The sequence below is a fragment of the Lepus europaeus genome, chromosome 23 (genome assembly GCF_033115175.1).
Source record: "Lepus europaeus isolate LE1 chromosome 23, mLepTim1.pri, whole genome shotgun sequence".
Classification (NCBI taxonomy): Eukaryota; Metazoa; Chordata; class Mammalia; order Lagomorpha; family Leporidae; genus Lepus; species Lepus europaeus.
Genome location: NC_084849.1, coordinates 28,908,704 through 28,926,151, shown reverse-complemented (window position 1 = coordinate 28,926,151; position 17,448 = coordinate 28,908,704). Strand labels below are relative to the sequence as shown.

The 17,448-nt window shown below is 57.2% G+C and overlaps 1 protein-coding gene across 1 annotated transcript in view; it reads left to right on the top strand.

The window, feature by feature from the left end:
- CDC45 (cell division cycle 45) overlaps positions 1 to 15,151 on the top strand; it is a 32,854-nt gene extending 17,703 nt beyond the window's left edge. Inside the window, exons 8-19 of the mRNA XM_062181962.1 lie at positions 1,356 to 1,417; positions 2,813 to 2,863; positions 3,936 to 4,055; positions 4,808 to 4,939; positions 5,134 to 5,232; positions 5,827 to 5,988; positions 10,620 to 10,758; positions 10,846 to 10,929; positions 12,095 to 12,213; positions 12,386 to 12,462; positions 13,691 to 13,756; positions 15,022 to 15,151. Coding sequence (XP_062037946.1) covers positions 1,356 to 1,417; positions 2,813 to 2,863; positions 3,936 to 4,055; positions 4,808 to 4,939; positions 5,134 to 5,232; positions 5,827 to 5,988; positions 10,620 to 10,758; positions 10,846 to 10,929; positions 12,095 to 12,213; positions 12,386 to 12,462; positions 13,691 to 13,755 — 1,110 coding nt within the window. The 3' untranslated portion in view covers position 13,756; positions 15,022 to 15,151. The remainder of the gene's footprint in view (positions 1 to 1,355; positions 1,418 to 2,812; positions 2,864 to 3,935; positions 4,056 to 4,807; positions 4,940 to 5,133; positions 5,233 to 5,826; positions 5,989 to 10,619; positions 10,759 to 10,845; positions 10,930 to 12,094; positions 12,214 to 12,385; positions 12,463 to 13,690; positions 13,757 to 15,021) is intronic.
- Positions 15,152 to 17,448: the final 2,297 nt, after the last annotated feature.

Genomic DNA, 17,448 nt, shown 5'->3' with positions numbered 1-17,448 from the left:
TGGGTAGCAGGACTTGGGCCATGCTCTGCTGCTTTCCTGGGTGCATTAGCAGGAGGCTGGATCAGAAGCAGAGCCACCACTCCCATAGGAGGTGCAGGCATTGCAAGCAGCAGCTTACCATGCTACACCATGACACCAGCCCCTGGAGCACGGGTTTGGAAACACAAAAGGCTGGTTTGGAACTGAGCTCCCCAGCCTTCCTCAATGTGACCTTGGACAGATGGTGCAGCCTCTCTGAGCCTTAAACAACTCCTTCTCCTTCTCCTCCTCCTCCTCCTCCTTCTCCTCCTCCACCTCCACCTTCACCTCCTCCTCCGTAGAGAAATATAACCCGTCCATAACCTGCAGAGCAGAATTTAGTGTGGCAAACCTGCATTAGTGTGGAGCAGAGCATAGGGCCTAGAGGAGCCGGAGACAGCTCCTTTCCAGTAAAACATCCTGCATTTAGTCTTAGAATTGGCTACGGGGCCTTGAGACGCTGAGCTCCACCTTTTCCAACATCCCTCGTCCTTGAGAGATCATCCTTCCGTCCCTTCCGCTCAGCCCTGGAGGATGGAACATTCTAGGCAGAGGCTGGGGAGGGCGTTAACCTGCCTCAGAAGAGAGGCTTGTCGCTCTCGGGATATGTGGCCACTTCCCTTGGAAATGCCGCCCCTGGAGGAAGCTCAGCCTAGCGTTTATTTAGCTTAAAGTCCAAGATCTGGTGGGGTTGGGGGTGGGGCCCTGATTCCGCCCCTAGAGAGGCCCGAACTGTGGGAAGTAGAATTACAGTGGGCGTGCGTAGAGGAACAAGTGGTTACATCTCAAACAGGGAGCAGAGAAAAGGGCGGGCTAAGCTTGCTCTTTTTACAATTTTTTCAAAGAGGCTTTATTTCTTTATTTGAGAGGTAGAGTTACAGACAGTGAGAGGAAGAGACAGCAGGAAGGTCTTCCACCCGCTGGTTCACTTCCTAGATGGCCGTAATGGCCGGAGCTGAGCAAATCCAAAGGCAGGAGCTTCTTCCAGGTCTCCCACATGGATGCAGGAGCCCAAGGACTTGGGCCATCTTCTGCTTTCCCAGGCCATAGCAGAGAGCTGGATCGGAAGAGAAGCAGCTGGGACTAGAAATGGTGCCCATATGGGATGTCGGCGCTGCAGGTGGAGGCTTGCCACAGCGCCGGCCCCCCTCTCCCTGGTTTAGCGTATGCTTGTTGCGCACGTTGGGCAGGAACTCGCTTGTATGCCTTAGCCAGGCCAACCTGCACCTGAGGGGCTCAGCCAGGCCTCCTGCTGGCTCAGGTGTGGCCCTGCTGCACTGCTGCTTCCTCCACGAGCGCGGCTCCCTTTGTCCTCAGGCTTCTCTGCTTCCTTGCAGGCGGCCATGGTGATGTTTGACCTGGCGTGGATGATGTCCAAGGACCTGAACGACATGTTGTGGTACGTAGCCCCCTGCAGCACCCGAGACTCCCGTGGGCGCCGACTCTCGTCCACAGCAAACATGAACACGCGTGACTCTGCTCTTCTTCCCAGCAGTGAGGCTCTTCAGGGGCGGGGAGGGTGAGGCTGGGGCGCGCCCTGTGCTTGGTGCGTTTGAGTCCTGCCTCTTTTTTTTTTTTAATTTATTTATTTGAGAGGTAGAGTCACAGAGAGAGGAAGAGACAGAGAGATCTTCCGTCTGCTAGTTCACTCCCCAGATGGCCACAATGGCCAGAGCTGCACTGATCCAAAGCCAGGAGCCAGGAGCTTCTTCCAGGTCTCCCACGTGGGTGCAGGGCCCAAGGACAGGGGACATCTTCCACTGCTTTCCCAGGCCACAGCAGAGAGCTGGATCGGAAGAGGAGACACTGGGACTTGAACCAGCGCCCATATGGGATGCTGGCACCGCAGGCCGCTTAGCCTCCTACGCCACAGCACTGGGCCCTCCCTGCCTCTTGAGTTTGCTGTGCAGGCTGCAGGCGGAGCCCCCTGGACATGGACCAGGAGACCTTTGCTATAGAAATGAAATATTCAGTCTAAGTGAGGAAAGTGTGGGTCTGGCCTGGCTGTACCGCCTCGCCCTGCACTGGGGGTCCTGGTTCTCCGATGACTGCCAAGGCCCCATTCTGCTCTGACTGCCATGGATGGGGTTTTAAGGGCCTACACTGAGTCAGGGGCCTCAGAACAGGGGGCCTGGTGCCATGTGGACCCAGGGATACTCTCGTCACCCTGATGCCAGCCCTCAGCTCTCACCTCTGGGCTGCAAGCTGGCGCAAGGCTCCAGGTGGGCCATCTTCCACTGCTTTCCCAGGTGCATTAGCAGGGAGCTGGATCGGAAGTGAAGCAGCCAGGACTCAAACTGGCGTCCATATGGGATGCTGGTGCTGTAGATGGAGGCTTAACCTTCTACGCCACGACACCGGGCCCTTTCCCACCATTTGACACTGCAGGACCAGAAGACATGGATAGGACTAGGGTTTGGCTGTGCTGTGGGGCGGGTGATAGGAGTGTCTCGGTGAAGCAGCGTGCCAGGCCCTGGCCGCCTAGTGCAGGCCTCTGCTGCTGGAGCACACTGGCTCCACTCGCTGTCGGTCGGGGGGTGCAGGACAAGGGCAGAGGCAGCAGCATGGGAGCCGGCGGGAGTGTGGGCTTGGATCACAGCTGCCTTCCCTGTCCTGAGGTTTTCCTGCCTTGAGCTCGTCCACCTCAAGGGAGAGCAGGACGGGGTCTGACCACACTGGCACGATGCTCTTGGAGGGTAGAGCTTGGGCCCCCATCCCATCCTGCCACCTCACTGCATACCCCAGAGCCCGCTGAGCCTGGGCCAGGTTCTATTGCCTTCTCCTCTCCTTCCAGGTGGGCCATCGTGGGACTCACAGACCAGTGGGTGCAGGACAAGATCACGCAGTAAGGACGGGTTGTCTCGCTTTCCAGGGTTGGCCCTATGTCGTGAGGTTGCAGTGGAAACGTGGGGACAGCTTCACCCTGGGGTCCTGTAGAGAATGAGTGAGGGGCTGGCCCTCCACCTTGGGCTGGGCCTTTGTCACCCAGAAAGGGCTCAGTATCAGAACCTCCCCATAGGGGTGACCACAGCCTGGGCTGGCCTCGTCTTCTACCCCTGTGTGTCCACCAGGTGGAGCCAGCGAGCAAAGGAAGGCGCTCGGTCTGGCATTCTCTGTTGGAGCAGGGCTGGCTCAGGCATGCTGGGGGAGGTGTCCCCGCAAAGGCCCTGGGTGCCCTGCCAGCGAGTGGGAGTTGGCCTCAGAGGCAAGCGGCAGCCGGGTAGCATTGTGTGAGGGCTCTGTGAAGCAGAATGGCCTTTTGCCCTCACCTGACCTCCGACCCCAGCTACAAGGCTGCCCTGGGATGGATGGTTCTTCTCCCATCCCCCTCCCAATGAGGCGACAGTTGTTAGGCAGGACATCTGAGGGGGTCCACAGGGACCTCCAACCTGAGGTACTGGCCCTCCGGAGCCCAGGGGCCCATGCACGTGTCCCTGAGCTGTTGCCGGGCCACAGCCCCGTACGCTGCCTCCGCGTAGGGACTCCCCTTGTGTGTGTCCAGGTCTTTGAACACTACCAAAAGCTCCAGCTGCACGGTGCTCTGGGGCCCAGGAACTGCTTCCCGCTGGGTCCCAGGCCAGCCGAGCCGCTGTGGGTGAGGAGGGTGGGTGCCCATCACTGCTGAGGTCTGTCCACTTGACCACGTGGGCTGATGGGGCCCAGCTGGCTCCCGGAGGCCAGCAGATAGTAGGGACAGGGGGCTGTGGGTAAGGACAGCAGTCTGCCCCTCCCTGCGCTGATGGCTGCTGTGGGAAGGCAAGTGCCTGGTGACCCTTGACCTTGGCAGTGCAGAGCTACCCCTGTGGTGCCCTTCCTTGCTGGGTGGGGCCTTGGCTGGACCATACAGCCAGGTTGTGGGGCCTATGTGGACAAGCACGGCTTGTCGCAAGCCAGCCCCAGCCTGTGGCACTTTGCAGAATGAAGTACGTGACGGACGTCGGCGTCCTGCAGCGCCACGTGTCCCGGCACAACCACCGAAACGAAGACGAGGAGAACACCCTCTCTGTGGACTGCACGCGCATCTCCTTCGAGTACGAGTATCCTGGCCTCGGGGCTGCGGGGTGCAGGCAGCACCCCTCTCTCTGATTTTGCTCAGTGGGTGCTGCTGGCTTTGTCCTCCTCTGGAGCCCTGGCTCCGGTTCCCCCCGTGGATTGCCAGTCCCAGAGCTGTGTGTCTGGGTTGTGTGGGAAGCCCCTGAGAGTAGTGACAGGGTAGATGGCTGCCCTGGGGCCTATGAGCTAAGAGAGAGGGGTGGCAGCACAGACACACCCGGTGTCCAGAGGAGCTTTGGCAGGGCACCCACAGAATGGCAGGGAGTGGGCGGGGCTGGTCTGAGTGGGGGTGACGTGTGGTTGAGGGGCTGCATCTACGCCGTGAAAGATGCAGCCCACCAAGGGGTGAGTATGGGCCGCTCTGGGCAGATCCTGGCAGGGGAAGGCTGGGCAGGGAGGAAGCAGGCAGGGCAGAACAGGGTGACAGCCACTCTGGTGATGCTCACCCACCCACCTGACCACTCAGTGACAGCAGTACACAACTCTACAGCACCCCCATGCCTCAGTTTCCCTGTCAAAGTGGGGAGCACGTGCACCCCCACCCCGCACAGGCTCCCTATACGGATCAGGTTGAACTCAGCAGTTCCAAGAGCTCCAAGCCGTGCTTGTCCACACAGGCCCCCTAACCGGGCTGCGCAGGTCCAGGCAGGGTCCCCCAGGTGTAGCTCTGCACTGCCAAGGTCAAGGGTCACCAGGCAGCCGGGGTTCCTTGTGTGCTCCTTGACCGTGGGCCCAGCCTCCGCCTGGCACTCTACCAGCACTGGTCCCTGCACGACAGCCTGTGCAACACGAGCTACACCGCAGCCAGGTTCAAGCTCTGGTCTGTGCACGGGCAGAAGAGGCTCCAGGAGTTCCTCGCAGACATGGGGTGAGTGACAGCCTCGGCCAGCAGCTGCGCCTGCCAGTTCCGCACCTCCGGCACCCAGCGCGTTGTCTGAAGGCACACCTAGGGCATCCCCCCGGGCCCACCCCCACCGCCCCGTGAGTGGCAGCTTCCTCCTTCCCGGCCAGCTGCTGACAGCTGCCACAGCCTCACCCGGGCCGTGGGCTTGCTCTTTGCAGTCTTCCCCTGAAGCAGGTGAAGCAGAAGTTTCACTCCATGGACATCTCCTTGAAGGAGAACTTGCGGGAAATGATCGAAGAGTCTGCCAGTAAATTCGGGTAAACTTTCTTTCTTAACTTTCTGGATTAAGCTGCTTTGAAGAAAAGGCTTCTGCGTTAAACATCTAAACTAATGCAAAAAAAAAAAACCCAGAATATACAAATGAGCATCACTCAGGTCTGAATTCTGAATTCTCATCAGGTGAAAAATAAGCCCTGGTGAGGGATAAAATGAAATCAGAGACTGTGGGCTCTAGGATCCTTAAATCCTGGGGCTGTGAGGTTGACCCAGCCCGTTCCTTACAGGAGACAGGAAGAGGGCCACCAGGGTCAGGTCCGGCTGAGCTCTGCCTTGGACAGCACCGACAGCGCTGGCGTCAGGCTGCTCTTGCGCCAGCTGGCTGGCATGCAGGGGTGTGGGAGAGGATCCTGCACACACCTGGAGCCCAGCAGTTCAGAGCCGCTGGGGGGTGGGGGGTGAGGCGGCTACAGGGCTGCCATGTCCAGGCGTTCTGACCCACCTTGTCGTCTGGGCAGAAGAGTCTCACTGGGAGCATTAGCAGGGGCCCCAGAGCGACACTGGGGCTTGCCCTGGCTGGGGGAGCTCACCCATCTCCCGAGGGTGGACAGCTGCCTTGCTTCCCTCCATGACAGGATGAAGGATATGCGTGTGCAGACTTTCAGCATCCATTTTGGATTCAAGCACAAGTTCCTGGCCAGCGACGTGGTCTTTGCCACCATGTCTCTGATGGAGAACCCTGAGAGGGACAGCTCGGGGACGGATCACTTCATCCAGGCACTGGACAGTCTCTCCAGGTAGTGTGGGTGAGCGGGGGTGGCCGCCCCCTTCCTCCTGCCCAGGGAGGCCAGTTGTGGGGACCTCAGGGTATGGGGGTGACTGTCCTGTGGGAACTGTAGCTTGGGCGCACATGATACACCGCCTGCCCGTCTTCCAAGTTTGTCACCTTCTCCTGGATCCTTATCATCTCTTCTCTTTTTCTTAAACTTGAGACACAGACAACTCCCACGCTCTGACTCACTCCCTAAACGGCCAGATTCCAGAGCCAGGATGTCAGTCCTTGAGCCATCCTGGGTACATGTTAGCAGGGAGCTGGAACAGGGTGTGGAGCCAGACTTCAAACCCCGCCGCTCCAGTTTGGAGCACAGGCATCCTAAGCAGTGACTTGACCTCTCAGCCAGAAGCTCACTTCTTGATTGATTGATTTAAGATTTATTTATTTACCCGAAAGAGTTACACACAGAGAGAAGGAGAGGCAGAGAGAGAGAGAGAGGTCTTCCATCCACTGGCTCACTCCCCAGTTGGCCACAACAGCCAGAGCTACGTCGATCCGGAGCCAGAAGCCAGGAGCTTCTTCCGGGTCTCCCATGCAGGTGCAGGGTCCCAAGGACTTGGGCCATCTTCCACTGCCTTCCCAGGCCGTAGCAGAGGGCTGGATCGGAGGTGGAGCAGCCGGGACTCGAACCAGCACCCATATGGGATGCCGGCACTGTAGGCAGAGGCTTTACCCACTACGCCATAGCACCAGCCCTCACTCCTTGATTTATAGGATTTCTTTTTCAGCTTCACTGTCTCTGAAGGCATTATTTGTTGTGTGTATTCACGCCTATATTCCTTCTAATTTTGTTTCATTTTTCAATCACTTGCCTCATATAGCTGATTTTTTCTTATCTCACTTCCTGAGATACCCTGTGTGTTTTGTTTTCGTGAGTTTTTTTTTTTTTTCAGTGTCTTTTAGCTTGTTTCAAAATAGAACACCACAGTTTTGATCTTTTCTTGGCATATCTTTGTAGTGCACTTTTATTGTTGAGAGAGGTGCTGGTCTGCTCCTTACTCTTTTTTCTAAAGGTGACTCAGGGATTTGACCTTGGTGCTTCTCTGTTGCATGTTTGTGAATTTCAGTTCCCTTTTTAGGAGAAGGCCTGATTCAGACAGTTTTTCCCACTTCACGGAGCTGCTACTTTTGTTGCTTTTGTACTGTGATTTAAAAAGAAAAAAAAAAGGAGGGGGCCAGTGCTGCGGTGTAGCTGGTAAAGCCACTGCCGGCGTCCCAAATGGGTGCCAGTTTGAGTCCCTGCTGCTCCACTCTAATGCGCCTGGGTAAGCAGTGGAAGAGAGTTCAAGTCCTTCGGCCCCTACACCAACGTGGGAGACCTTGAAGAAGCTCCTGGCTTCAGATCGGCCCAGCTCCGGCCATTGTACCTGTTAGGGGAGTGTGGATAGAGGATCTCTGTGTGTGTGTTTGTGTGTGTGTGTAACTCTGCCTTTCAAATGAATAAATAAATCTTTACTGTTCTGTTCCCTAACTCATTAAAAATAATTTTTATGGGGCTGGCGTTGTAACGTAGCAGGTTAAGCCAGTGCCTGCAATGCTGGCATCCCATATGGGCGTGCTCCTCTTCCGATCCAGCTCCCTGCTGATGGCCCCTGTACCCACGTGGGAGGCCCAGAAGCTCCTGGCTTCAGCCTGGCCCAGCCCTGGGGCCAGGGGAATGAACCAGCTGATAGAAGACCCCTCTCTGTATCTGTAACTATTTCAAATAAATAAAATAAATCCTTAGAAGATTTTTTTTTTTTTTAATTTTTAATGTATTTGAAAGGCAGACTGACAGGGAGAGATACCTTCCGTCTGCTAGTTCATTCCCCAAATACCCGCGACAACCAGGGCTGGGCCTCTCACAAGGGTGGCAGGAACCCAAGAACTGACCCATCCCCTGCTGTCTCCCAGGATGCGTTAGCTCGGAGCTAGATCAGAAGTGGAGGAGACTGGGACTCAATCCAGCACCTCAGTATGGGATGCAGCCTTCCCAAGTGGTGGCTTAACTGGCTGTACTGCAATGCCTACCCCACGTGTTTAAAACACAGCCTTATTGAGATCAAATACACATACCATACAGTTCACTCAGTTTTTAACTTTTTAAAAAATTTGGAGGGCTGGCATTGTGGCATAGCAAGTTAAGCTGCCGCCTGCAATGCTGGTATCCCATACTGGTGCCAGTTCGAGTCCCAGCTTCCAATCCAACTCCCTGCTGATGGGCCTGGGAAAGCAGCAGAGGATGGCCAGAGTCCCTGGGCCCCTGCACCCATGTGGGAGACCCAAATGAAGCTCCTGGCTCCTGGCTGAGTCCCGGCCCAGCCCCGGCTGACCATTTGGGGAGTGAACCAACAAATGGAAAACCTCTTTCTGTCTCTCCCTATCTCTCTCTGTAACTCTGCCTTTCAAATAAGATCTATTTATTTTATTTGAAAGGCAGAGTTAGAGAGAGATCTTCCATCCATTGATTCACTTCTCAAATGGCTGTAACAGCTGGGGCTGGGCCAGGCCAAAGCCAGGAGCCAGGAGCCCCATCCAGGTCTAGGGGTCTGGGGCCTTGGGCCATCTTCCACTACTTTCTTAGGCACATTATCAGTGAGCTGGATCTGAAGTGGAGCAGCCAGGACTCGAACCAGCGCTCTTATAGGATGCCTGTTCTGCCACAATGCTGGCCCCCAGATTCCATGACCTTTCTGATGGCGCTTGTGTAATATGTGCTTCTTTGTGACTGGCTTCATTCCAAGGTTTGTTCACGTTATAGCATGGAGCAGTACCTCTTTCCTTTATATTACAAATAACGTTCCGTTGTGTGAGCTTTCCACACCTTGCTTATCCACTCATCCGTTGTTGGACGTTTTTGTTGTATTAACCCCTCTAACTGTGGGATAATGCTGCTGTAAACCTCTAGGTGTGAGTTTTGGTGTCGTCATGTTTGAGTCTTGCTTGGATTTTACCTAGGAGTAGAATTGTTCAATCATATGGTAACCATTGTACCACTGGAGTATCTGTCAGTCTATCAGACTATTTGCCAAAACACTGTTATACCTTCCCACCAGCAGTGTGTGAGGGCCCCATTCTCTCTACACCCTTACCAACACTTGTTATTGTGTCTTTTGAATGACGTTCATTGAAGTGTTCAATGAAGTGTTACCTCATTGTGGTTTCCATTTGCATGTTCCTGGTGGCTAATGATGTTGAAAGTCATTTCATGTGCATAGGGGCCATTCATGTTATTTGCAGAATTATCTATCCAAGTACCTTGCCCATTTTTATTCTTTTTAATTTTTTATTTATTCAAGAGACAGGTAACAGAAAAAGGGCGCTTCCATCCTCTGGTTCATTCTTTTTTTTTTTTTTTTAGACTTATTTGAAAGACAGAGTTAGAGAGGCAGAGAGAGGTCTTCCATCTGCTAGTTCTCTCCCCAGATGGCTGCAGCAGCCGGAACTGCACCGATCCGAAGCCAGGAGCTTCTTCCAGGTCTTCCACGCGAGTGCAGGGGCCCAGGGACTTGGGCCATCTTCCACTGCTTTTCCAGGCCATCGCAAAGAGCTGGATCAAAAGTGGAACATCCGGGACTTGAACTGGTACCCATATGGGATACCTGTGCTGCGGGCGGCAGCTTTACCCGCTACACCACAGCGCTGCCCCCCCCCCCCACCCCCTTTAACTTCATATAAATTTTAGGGCCAGGAGTCCTGCCAGCCCCCTCCACTTTCTCCTACACTGTTGCTGACGTCACACAGTGTTGTGGCTGATGGGTGGTCTGCTCCCACCTTTCTTGAAAATGTGGGTTCCTGGGCTTTGGTTTCTCAGTCCAACTGCCCTGTTTTTAGCTAGCAGCTTGGGGAAGTCCAAAATCTGCCATCACTGTCATCCCAGCATCGATAGATCAGTTTTAGACATTGTCTGCTGACTTCCTGCTATGACAAAGAGTATTCATTCACTTCCGGTCCTCCATCCGGGCTGTGGGCACAGTTTTGCCACTGTTTTTAGCTCCTTTGTTGCTTTAATAACTACGTCTTCTCCCATCACAAGTACCTTATCATTGTACTTGTAAGAAAAGATGTGTGTTTGGATTTTTTTTGGGGGGAGGGCATTTGCTTAGAGGTTAAAACACCAGTTAAGATGCCCACACCCAGCCATAGCTGCGGCATAGCAGGTAAGGCCACTGCCTACAGTGCCGCCATCCCATATGGGCACTGGTTCCAGTCGGGCTGCTCCACTTCTGATCCAGCTCCCTGCTATGGCCAAAGATTGGAAGTGAAGCAGCCGGGATTCAAACTGGCGCCCATATGGGATGCCGGCACTGCAGGCGGTGGCTTTACCAGCTACACCACAGCACCGGTCCCTTAAATAAATACTAAAACAACAACAACAACAACAACTATATTCTCTAGACTTTGAGTGATTTTTTTTTTTTACAATTATTTTAACTGACACCATCACTTTCCAGTTTCTGGCTGTTGCCTTTTCTTGCATTCTGTTCTTGGTTTAGGAATATAGCAGTTGCCCTAATCTCTGAGGATTCTAGAGTTCCTTTGAAGTTTCTTTTTGTCCCCCAAATACCTCTGTTTACCAAATTACCAACAAGCCATGCATCTGCCCTGTTACAGGAGTAACCTGGACAAACTGTACCACGGCCTGGAACTGGCCAAGAAGCAGCTGTGTGCCACCCAGCAGACCATCGCCAGCTGCCTCTGCGCCAACCTCGTCATCTCCCAGGGGCCCTTCCTCTACTGCTCGCTCATGGAGGTCAGGCTTCCCCCGGAGGCAGCGGAAGGCCTGCACGGAGGCCTGCCCCTGCTACTCCCGCCTCTGACCCTGTCTCCACCTCCCCAGGGCACTCCGGATGTCACGCTGTTCTCCAAGCCTGCGTCCCTGAGCCTGCTCAGCAGACACTTGCTCAAGTCCTTTGTGTGTTCGGTGAGGAGCTGGGTGGGCAGGTGCCGGGCGAGCGTTGTCCTATCGTTGGGTGTTCGGTGCTGGCCTTGGGGTGCCTGTGTCCTTTTGCCGGCTTCCAGATCTGGGCAGACCTCTTAGTGCTTCTGAGTGGTGCTTTCCTCGGCTGACCCCTGGGGAGCTTCTGGTTCCCACCAGCTCTGATTTCATCACTCGCTGTCCAGACCGTTCAGGAGGGACCCGCACCTGCCTTCCACCTGTCTCCCCCATGGGCTTAGCTTGCCTTCCATGGTGGCAGATGGGAGTCAGCTGCAGCCCGACTTCCCACCTAGCAGAAGTCTGTCTTCTAGGCTTAACTTTCTGTGAGTGCCTTTGTCTTTCATTGTCAAAAGCCGGGAGCGCAGCCCTAACGCAGCTGGCATTAGGCCACAGCCACACCCAGCTGTGATTGCTGGAAGGCTGGTCCCACGTAGTTTTTTCAATTTTTTTTTTAGATTTATTTATTTATTTGGAAGTCAGAGTTAGAGAGAGGAGAGTCAGAGAGAGAAAAAGAGACAGAGAGGTCTTCCATCCAATGGTTCACTCCCCAAATGGCTGCAACAGCTGGAGCTGTGCTGATCCAAAGCCAGGAGCCAGGAGCTTCTTCCAGGTCTCCCATGAGGGTGCAGGGGCCCAAGCACTTGGGCCATCTGCTGCTGCTTTCCCAGGCCATAGCAGAGAGCGGGATCGGAAGTGGAGCAGCTGGGACTCAAACTGGCGCCCATATGGGATGCCGACACTGCAGGCGGTGGCTTTACCTGCTACGCCACAGCACCAGCCCCAGATAGTTGTTGAGTGACACCCACCTGCCAAGTGCTGTTGTCACAGAATGACCGGCCTTCCCAGTTCCCGTCCTGGACAAATGGGGACAGTTGATCTCCGTGGTCATGCTGTGTGGGTGCCGTGGGTCACAGCAGCGAAAGAAGCACTCAGTGTCTGCCCTGCAGGAGTTCGCATGCCAACAAGGGGGGTGTTTGCAGGCGTGAGTTCAGATGGAGTCAGCTGTCACAGAGGGTAGAGCAGGACTGGTCAGAGGTTTGCTAGAGGCCTCCAGGAGAAGGTGATAGCCCTGACATGTGGCGCCTGGGCCCTGAGTGGTGCACCCGGCTTATGGTGCCGCAGCTGGCTGAGGCTCCCTTGGTCTCTGCAGACAAAGAACCGGCGCTGCAAGCTGCTGCCCTTGGTGATGGCCGCCCCCTTGAGCGTGGAGCATGGCACCGTGACCGTGGTGGGCATCCCCCCAGAGACTGACGGCTCAGACAGGAAGAAGTGAGTGGCATGTCCTCGTCCGGGCTGGGCAGGAGGTCCGGATGCCCTGGCATGTCGGCCCAGCAGCCTGCTCAGTAGAGTGGCATTTGCATTTGCCCTTGGGTGCCTGTCTGGGGGCTGGGGGAGGGAGGGCCCCTTGCAGGTCCGCCTGTCATCTGTCATGTGTTCACAGCTTTTTCGGGCGGGCGTTTGAGAAAGCGGCGGAAAGCACCAGCTCCCGGGCGCTGCACAACCATTTTGACCTCTCAGGTGAGAGACCCCGGCACTTGGCTGCGCTTGTCCTGCCTGACGACCCCTTCGTGGTCAGCACTGGCCCCAGAACCAGCCGCCCTCTTGTCCTCTTGGAACCAACCCTGGCCTAGCTGCCCTGGTGTGCTGGAGGCCATGGCTCCTCCCACCCCAGCCCAGCATCTCCTGTCCAAGGAGGCCCAGCTCCAGTCTTATAGTCGTGCCCTAAAGGTCACTTTCCCACCATTCCCGGAGGACCGGACAGCACTGCCTCACAGGTGCCAGCCTCACCTGACAAGGTCATCCCCAGTATGGGCAGGGGGGACAGCAAGGGCCTGCTGCCACCCAAGGACACCACCACCCCTCAGCCCAGAGTCTGTGTTGTCCTAAGGGGCCCTGCCTGGGGCCACTGCATGGATGCTGGTCCCACCTATATGTCGGCTGAACCCAAGGGTGCAGGGGCTGTACCCAGTGGTAGCCCCCAACCTGCCACACCAAGCACCAGCAGGAAATGCAGTCCACGTTTGGCCATCTGTATGTCATGTGGCATCAGGGCTCTCCCTGATCCCCTCCTTTGCCTCTCTGAAGGCTGGGTCTCCAAATCCAGTCCCATGTGGGGCTACTAAGGGTCAGGGCTCCAACCCAAGAGTTGGTGGGGCCACAGTGGAGCCCCCACAATCCCGCAGCACTTGATCTGCATCTCTCCAGAAAGGACCTATACTGACTTCACCCCACCTGCTCCCTTGGCAGTGACAGCTCAGTGTCACAGGAGACCCAGCCCCTCTGCAGGTGGCCCCAGCTGTCTCAGAGGCAGCTTCTGGCACTGGCGAGTCTGGCCGCGGCACGATGTGCTGTCAGTCCATCCTGACCCTGAACACTGGCAGTCTCCCCGCCCCCCCCCCCCCCCCCCCCCCAGTTCTTGGTTCATGCCTGGGATGTGGGATTTGGGGATGGAGGACCCAGGGGCAGGCATCTATGTCAGGGTGGGAGGGCCTAGCCCCATCTAGATCTGTAACGGTCATCACATCCCCCGTGTTCCCACCGGCGCAGAGTCCTCCCCGCAGGCCACAGCTCTGGGCTCTTGGCCAGCAAGGAATCCAGGGGGATGGAGAGATGAGACCGATGAGCCAGAAGCCTCCAGACTGGCGGATGGCCTCACGCAGCACGGGCTGCTCTAGTCTGCACTTAGGGAGTCTGCACTGCCTTGCTTTCCTCCCACCTCACAGATGTTTTTCTTTCATTACTTCAGTAATTGAGCTCAAAGCTGAGGACCGGAGCAAGTTCCTGGATGCCCTCGTCTCCCTCCTGTCCTGAGGTGAGCTGGGGGCCGAGGCGGGGAGGGCTCCTCAGGAAGCAGCCCCTGGTCACAGCCCAACCCTGAGTCCTTGTCTGGCCTTGGGTTCTCAAGGGGACTGGGGGCCGACACGTTTTTTTCCCAAGAATGTCCGCAGGCGGCCAGCAGGGCCACCGTGGGACACTGGTGAGGAGGCTAGTTTCACGAAGCCCCTGTGTTCCTTCCAGAGGGCTGGCTCGGACCCTCTGCTGAGCGCACTGTGGGGCCAGGCATCGCGGGTGCCGTGCGGGTGACACGCAGACTCCCTGACACTGTGCTCGGAAGTCAGATTGGGGCCCTCTCTGCTCCCCAGTCCATGGTCAACTGGAAGCTCCTGGGGACAGGCACCAGAATGACCTCCGGGGACGTGTGGTCCCGGTTCCTCTCTCAGGGTGGCCTGCGGGAAGGCTCTGCTCATTAGCAACCACCTAGTTAGGCTGAGCCTTTAGCCTTATCCAGATAACGAGGGTGGGGCTTCAGGACTGGGTGCCTCGGTGGGCACAGAGGTGTAAGGTTACCAGGCAGTGGAGCAGGCACTGGAGGGAGGCACCCTTCCCAGCCCCCCGCCCCCATTCCCACAGCCTGCTCGATGCTGCTCTGAGTGCCCAGCCACTGAGGCAGGGGTGGAGATAGGCCAGGCCAGGGAAGAGGGCGTGCAGCTTGTCGGGGGGGTGAAGGGGGACACTGGCCAGGCACAGTGATGGCACTGGGGGGCCAGTCCAGGCAGGACAAGCAGCTGGGCCAAGTCCTCTGGGGGAGAAAGTGCTGGTGCCACTGGGACTTCTAAGGCTCTCCAGTGAACAGCAGGGAATGCCGTGTAGACAGACAGGCACCTTGGCGGGATCGAGGTGGGCCTCCAGATGTCCGCAACAGCCAGGCTGGACTGAGCCAGGCCAAAACCAGGAGACTGGAACTCCATCCGGGTCTCCTGTGTGGGTGCAGGGACCCAAGCAGTTGCGCCGTCACCTGCTGCCTGTCAGGGTACGTTAGCAGGAAGCTGGACCAGAAACAGAAGCCAGGGCTGGAACCAGGCACTCTGGTGTGGACCGCAGGTGTCCCAAACAGCGACTTAGCCCGCTGTGCCACAGCCACTGCCCTGGGGTGGTCTTCTAGCCCATGGACCCCCACGCCTCACCCCATGTTGAAGCTACTCCGAAACCACAGTCGCATGTGTCAGGGAAGGCCTGAGCTTTTGGTGTCGGGATTACTGCAAACTTATTTATCTGTGTTTCCCTTTTCTTTTCCAGAAAGTGACTTCTTCAGAGCTGAACTCCACTTCTTCCTCCTTATTTATACGGACTGGCTTTATTTAGAGTGTAAGTTATGTACAGAGTTCGAGGAGCAGGGACAGGGACTTTTTTTTTTTAATGAAATAAAGTGCTTATTTTTAGGTTCTGTGCTCCCTCCGCTCTGGCCTTGGGGCCAGTGCTTGGGGGTGTCCTGGGCCTCCAGGGCTTTGTCCTGTGCCTCGGGTGTGCCCTGGAGATGTGACGGGAAGCACAGGGGTGTGGCCCCAGCTCAGCCCTTAGGACAAGGTCTCCCACTTCCCTGTGGCAGGGGCTGGGCTTCCTCACGGCACCTAACTGCTCAGCAGTGCCCCCCAGGACCCGGCCGTCTGCCCATCCTCCACTTCCTCCCATCCGCCAGCCTCCACAGAACTGCGCGTCCACCTTGATGACCACTGCCGGCCCCACGGGCATGCAGCGGGCAGCCTGCACTGCAGAGGAGACTAAGCCAAGAGGAAGCTCTCGGGCTGCGGAGGCCCAGCTGCTGAGCAGGGCCCAGGAGAGAGCCACCTTGTACCCCAAGGCCTCACCGGCAGCATCACCCACATCCAAGCTGGACTGACCTCCGTGGCCTTTGGAGGAGCAGGTCATAGGTCAGCTGTCCCACCCCTCCCCAATGTCCCCTGGGCACTGTGAACATTGGGTCGGAAGGTGGTGGCCAGTTCTTGCCTCTCCTAGCCAGGAAAGCTTTTACACGAGCCTTGATGGGCTGTGGTCATCCGGGGAACGCAGGTGCTTGGGGAGCGGGCAGGCTGGAGGGAGCCGCTTACCCGTTGGGGCACCTGGGCTGCTAAGAGGAAGCAGCCACACTGGGCAGGGTCCTTGCAGGCTGCTTTTAAGTCAGTAGGGAAAGGCCTGGAAAGGCTAGCCCAGAAATGAGAAACAGGTGGGTGGGGCCGAGTCCCCGCACAGCCCGTGGGAAACAGCGGCGTCACAGTGGGGTCAGAGCTGGATCCCAGGCTGGCAAAGTTGGAGTTTGCCCTTGCCTCTCGGCATGGGCCTGGCAGGTGGCCGTCTGCCTCCTCGGGACCCTCAGGCTGCCCACCCCCCCACTCTGGGCATCTGGAAAAGCCCAAGGCTGGGCAGCTGCGCTTCTGTGCGGTGCACTCAGGGTGAGGCTCCTGTGGATACTGCTCCTCTGAGCAGCTTTGGAGCTCGGCTCCCGACCCGCACCATCCAGCTGGGGGGGGGGGGGGGGGGCAGGTGCAGTAGTATCAGGGCCTTGACTACGCGCCCCCCTCCTGGGGTCGAGACTCCAGGATCATGGGCTCGGAAGGCCCAGGAGGAGCTACAGTTCAGGCCTGCTGAGGACCGTGGGGCCCATCTTGCTGCAGCTTGTCCCGTGCTTGGGCGCTCAGGCCATTATGAAGTGGAGCTTCCCTGGAAGTCCCACCTGCTGGCTCCACCGTGACCCCCAGGGTTCTGCCACACCCACCGTGATGGGCTGCCCTGAAGCCCTCCGGGTCGACATCCTTGGGCTTGTCCTCCCCATCTCCCCCACAATGGAGAGCCCAGCAAGGCCTGGGAGCGGCTGGATGCAGTCCAGACATTTCCGGGCAGAGCCCTCGAGGCCAGGGTTGGGGGCAGATGCCAAGCTTCCTGCCTAGAGCCCCTGCCCAGCCCTCCTCCCTCCCCCGGCCCGTCCGCCCTGCTCTCTCCTGTTCTTTGCCTTTTGGCAAAAGGTAAAAATGCTTCCACTCAAAGTGCCTGGAACAGGGCTGCAAACAGTGAACGCTGAGTGGCTGAGACAGATAGCCCTGGCCTGCCCTGCTCTCCTGGGACCCCTTGCCCTGCCACCCCTCCTCCTCCCCCGCCAGGAGCCAGGCAGGGGCTGACAGGGGTGCTGATGGCTGGCACCAGTCTGGCTGGCTGACTGGCAGGGTGGGCACAGGCCCTGGTCAGAGTCATGCTGGGACTGGCAGAAGGAACCAGGACAAGGGCCTGGAGCTTAGCCCAGGCACTCTTGGGATGACCAGGCCACAAGTGCTTTCTCCCCATGGCAACGCACTTGTGGGGCTGTAGCAGTCCCTGCTGGAACTGCCCCCGCCCCTGCTGGGCCTTTGGCGAGAGCCTGACCAGGCAGTGTACAGATGTCTGTTCCTACTTGAGGGGACCCAGAGCTAGGCCAACCCCAAGAGGGAGGGCAGACAACATCAACCCGGGCTGCATGGGCTTGGGTCTTTTCTGCAGTCAAGACCCCACACTCAACTGCCCCCGGTGAGGGGTTCTGACGGCAGACCCGATATGTCCGCAGTGAGCCGGGTCTCCCAACCCTGTGATGATGTAAGAGTGGAGGGGGAGAGCCCTGAGCCCCCAGGGATTCCTGTAAGGGGAAGAGTGTTAATGGGCACCGGAGGTGACAGGACAGAAAACAGGACACAGGTGGGA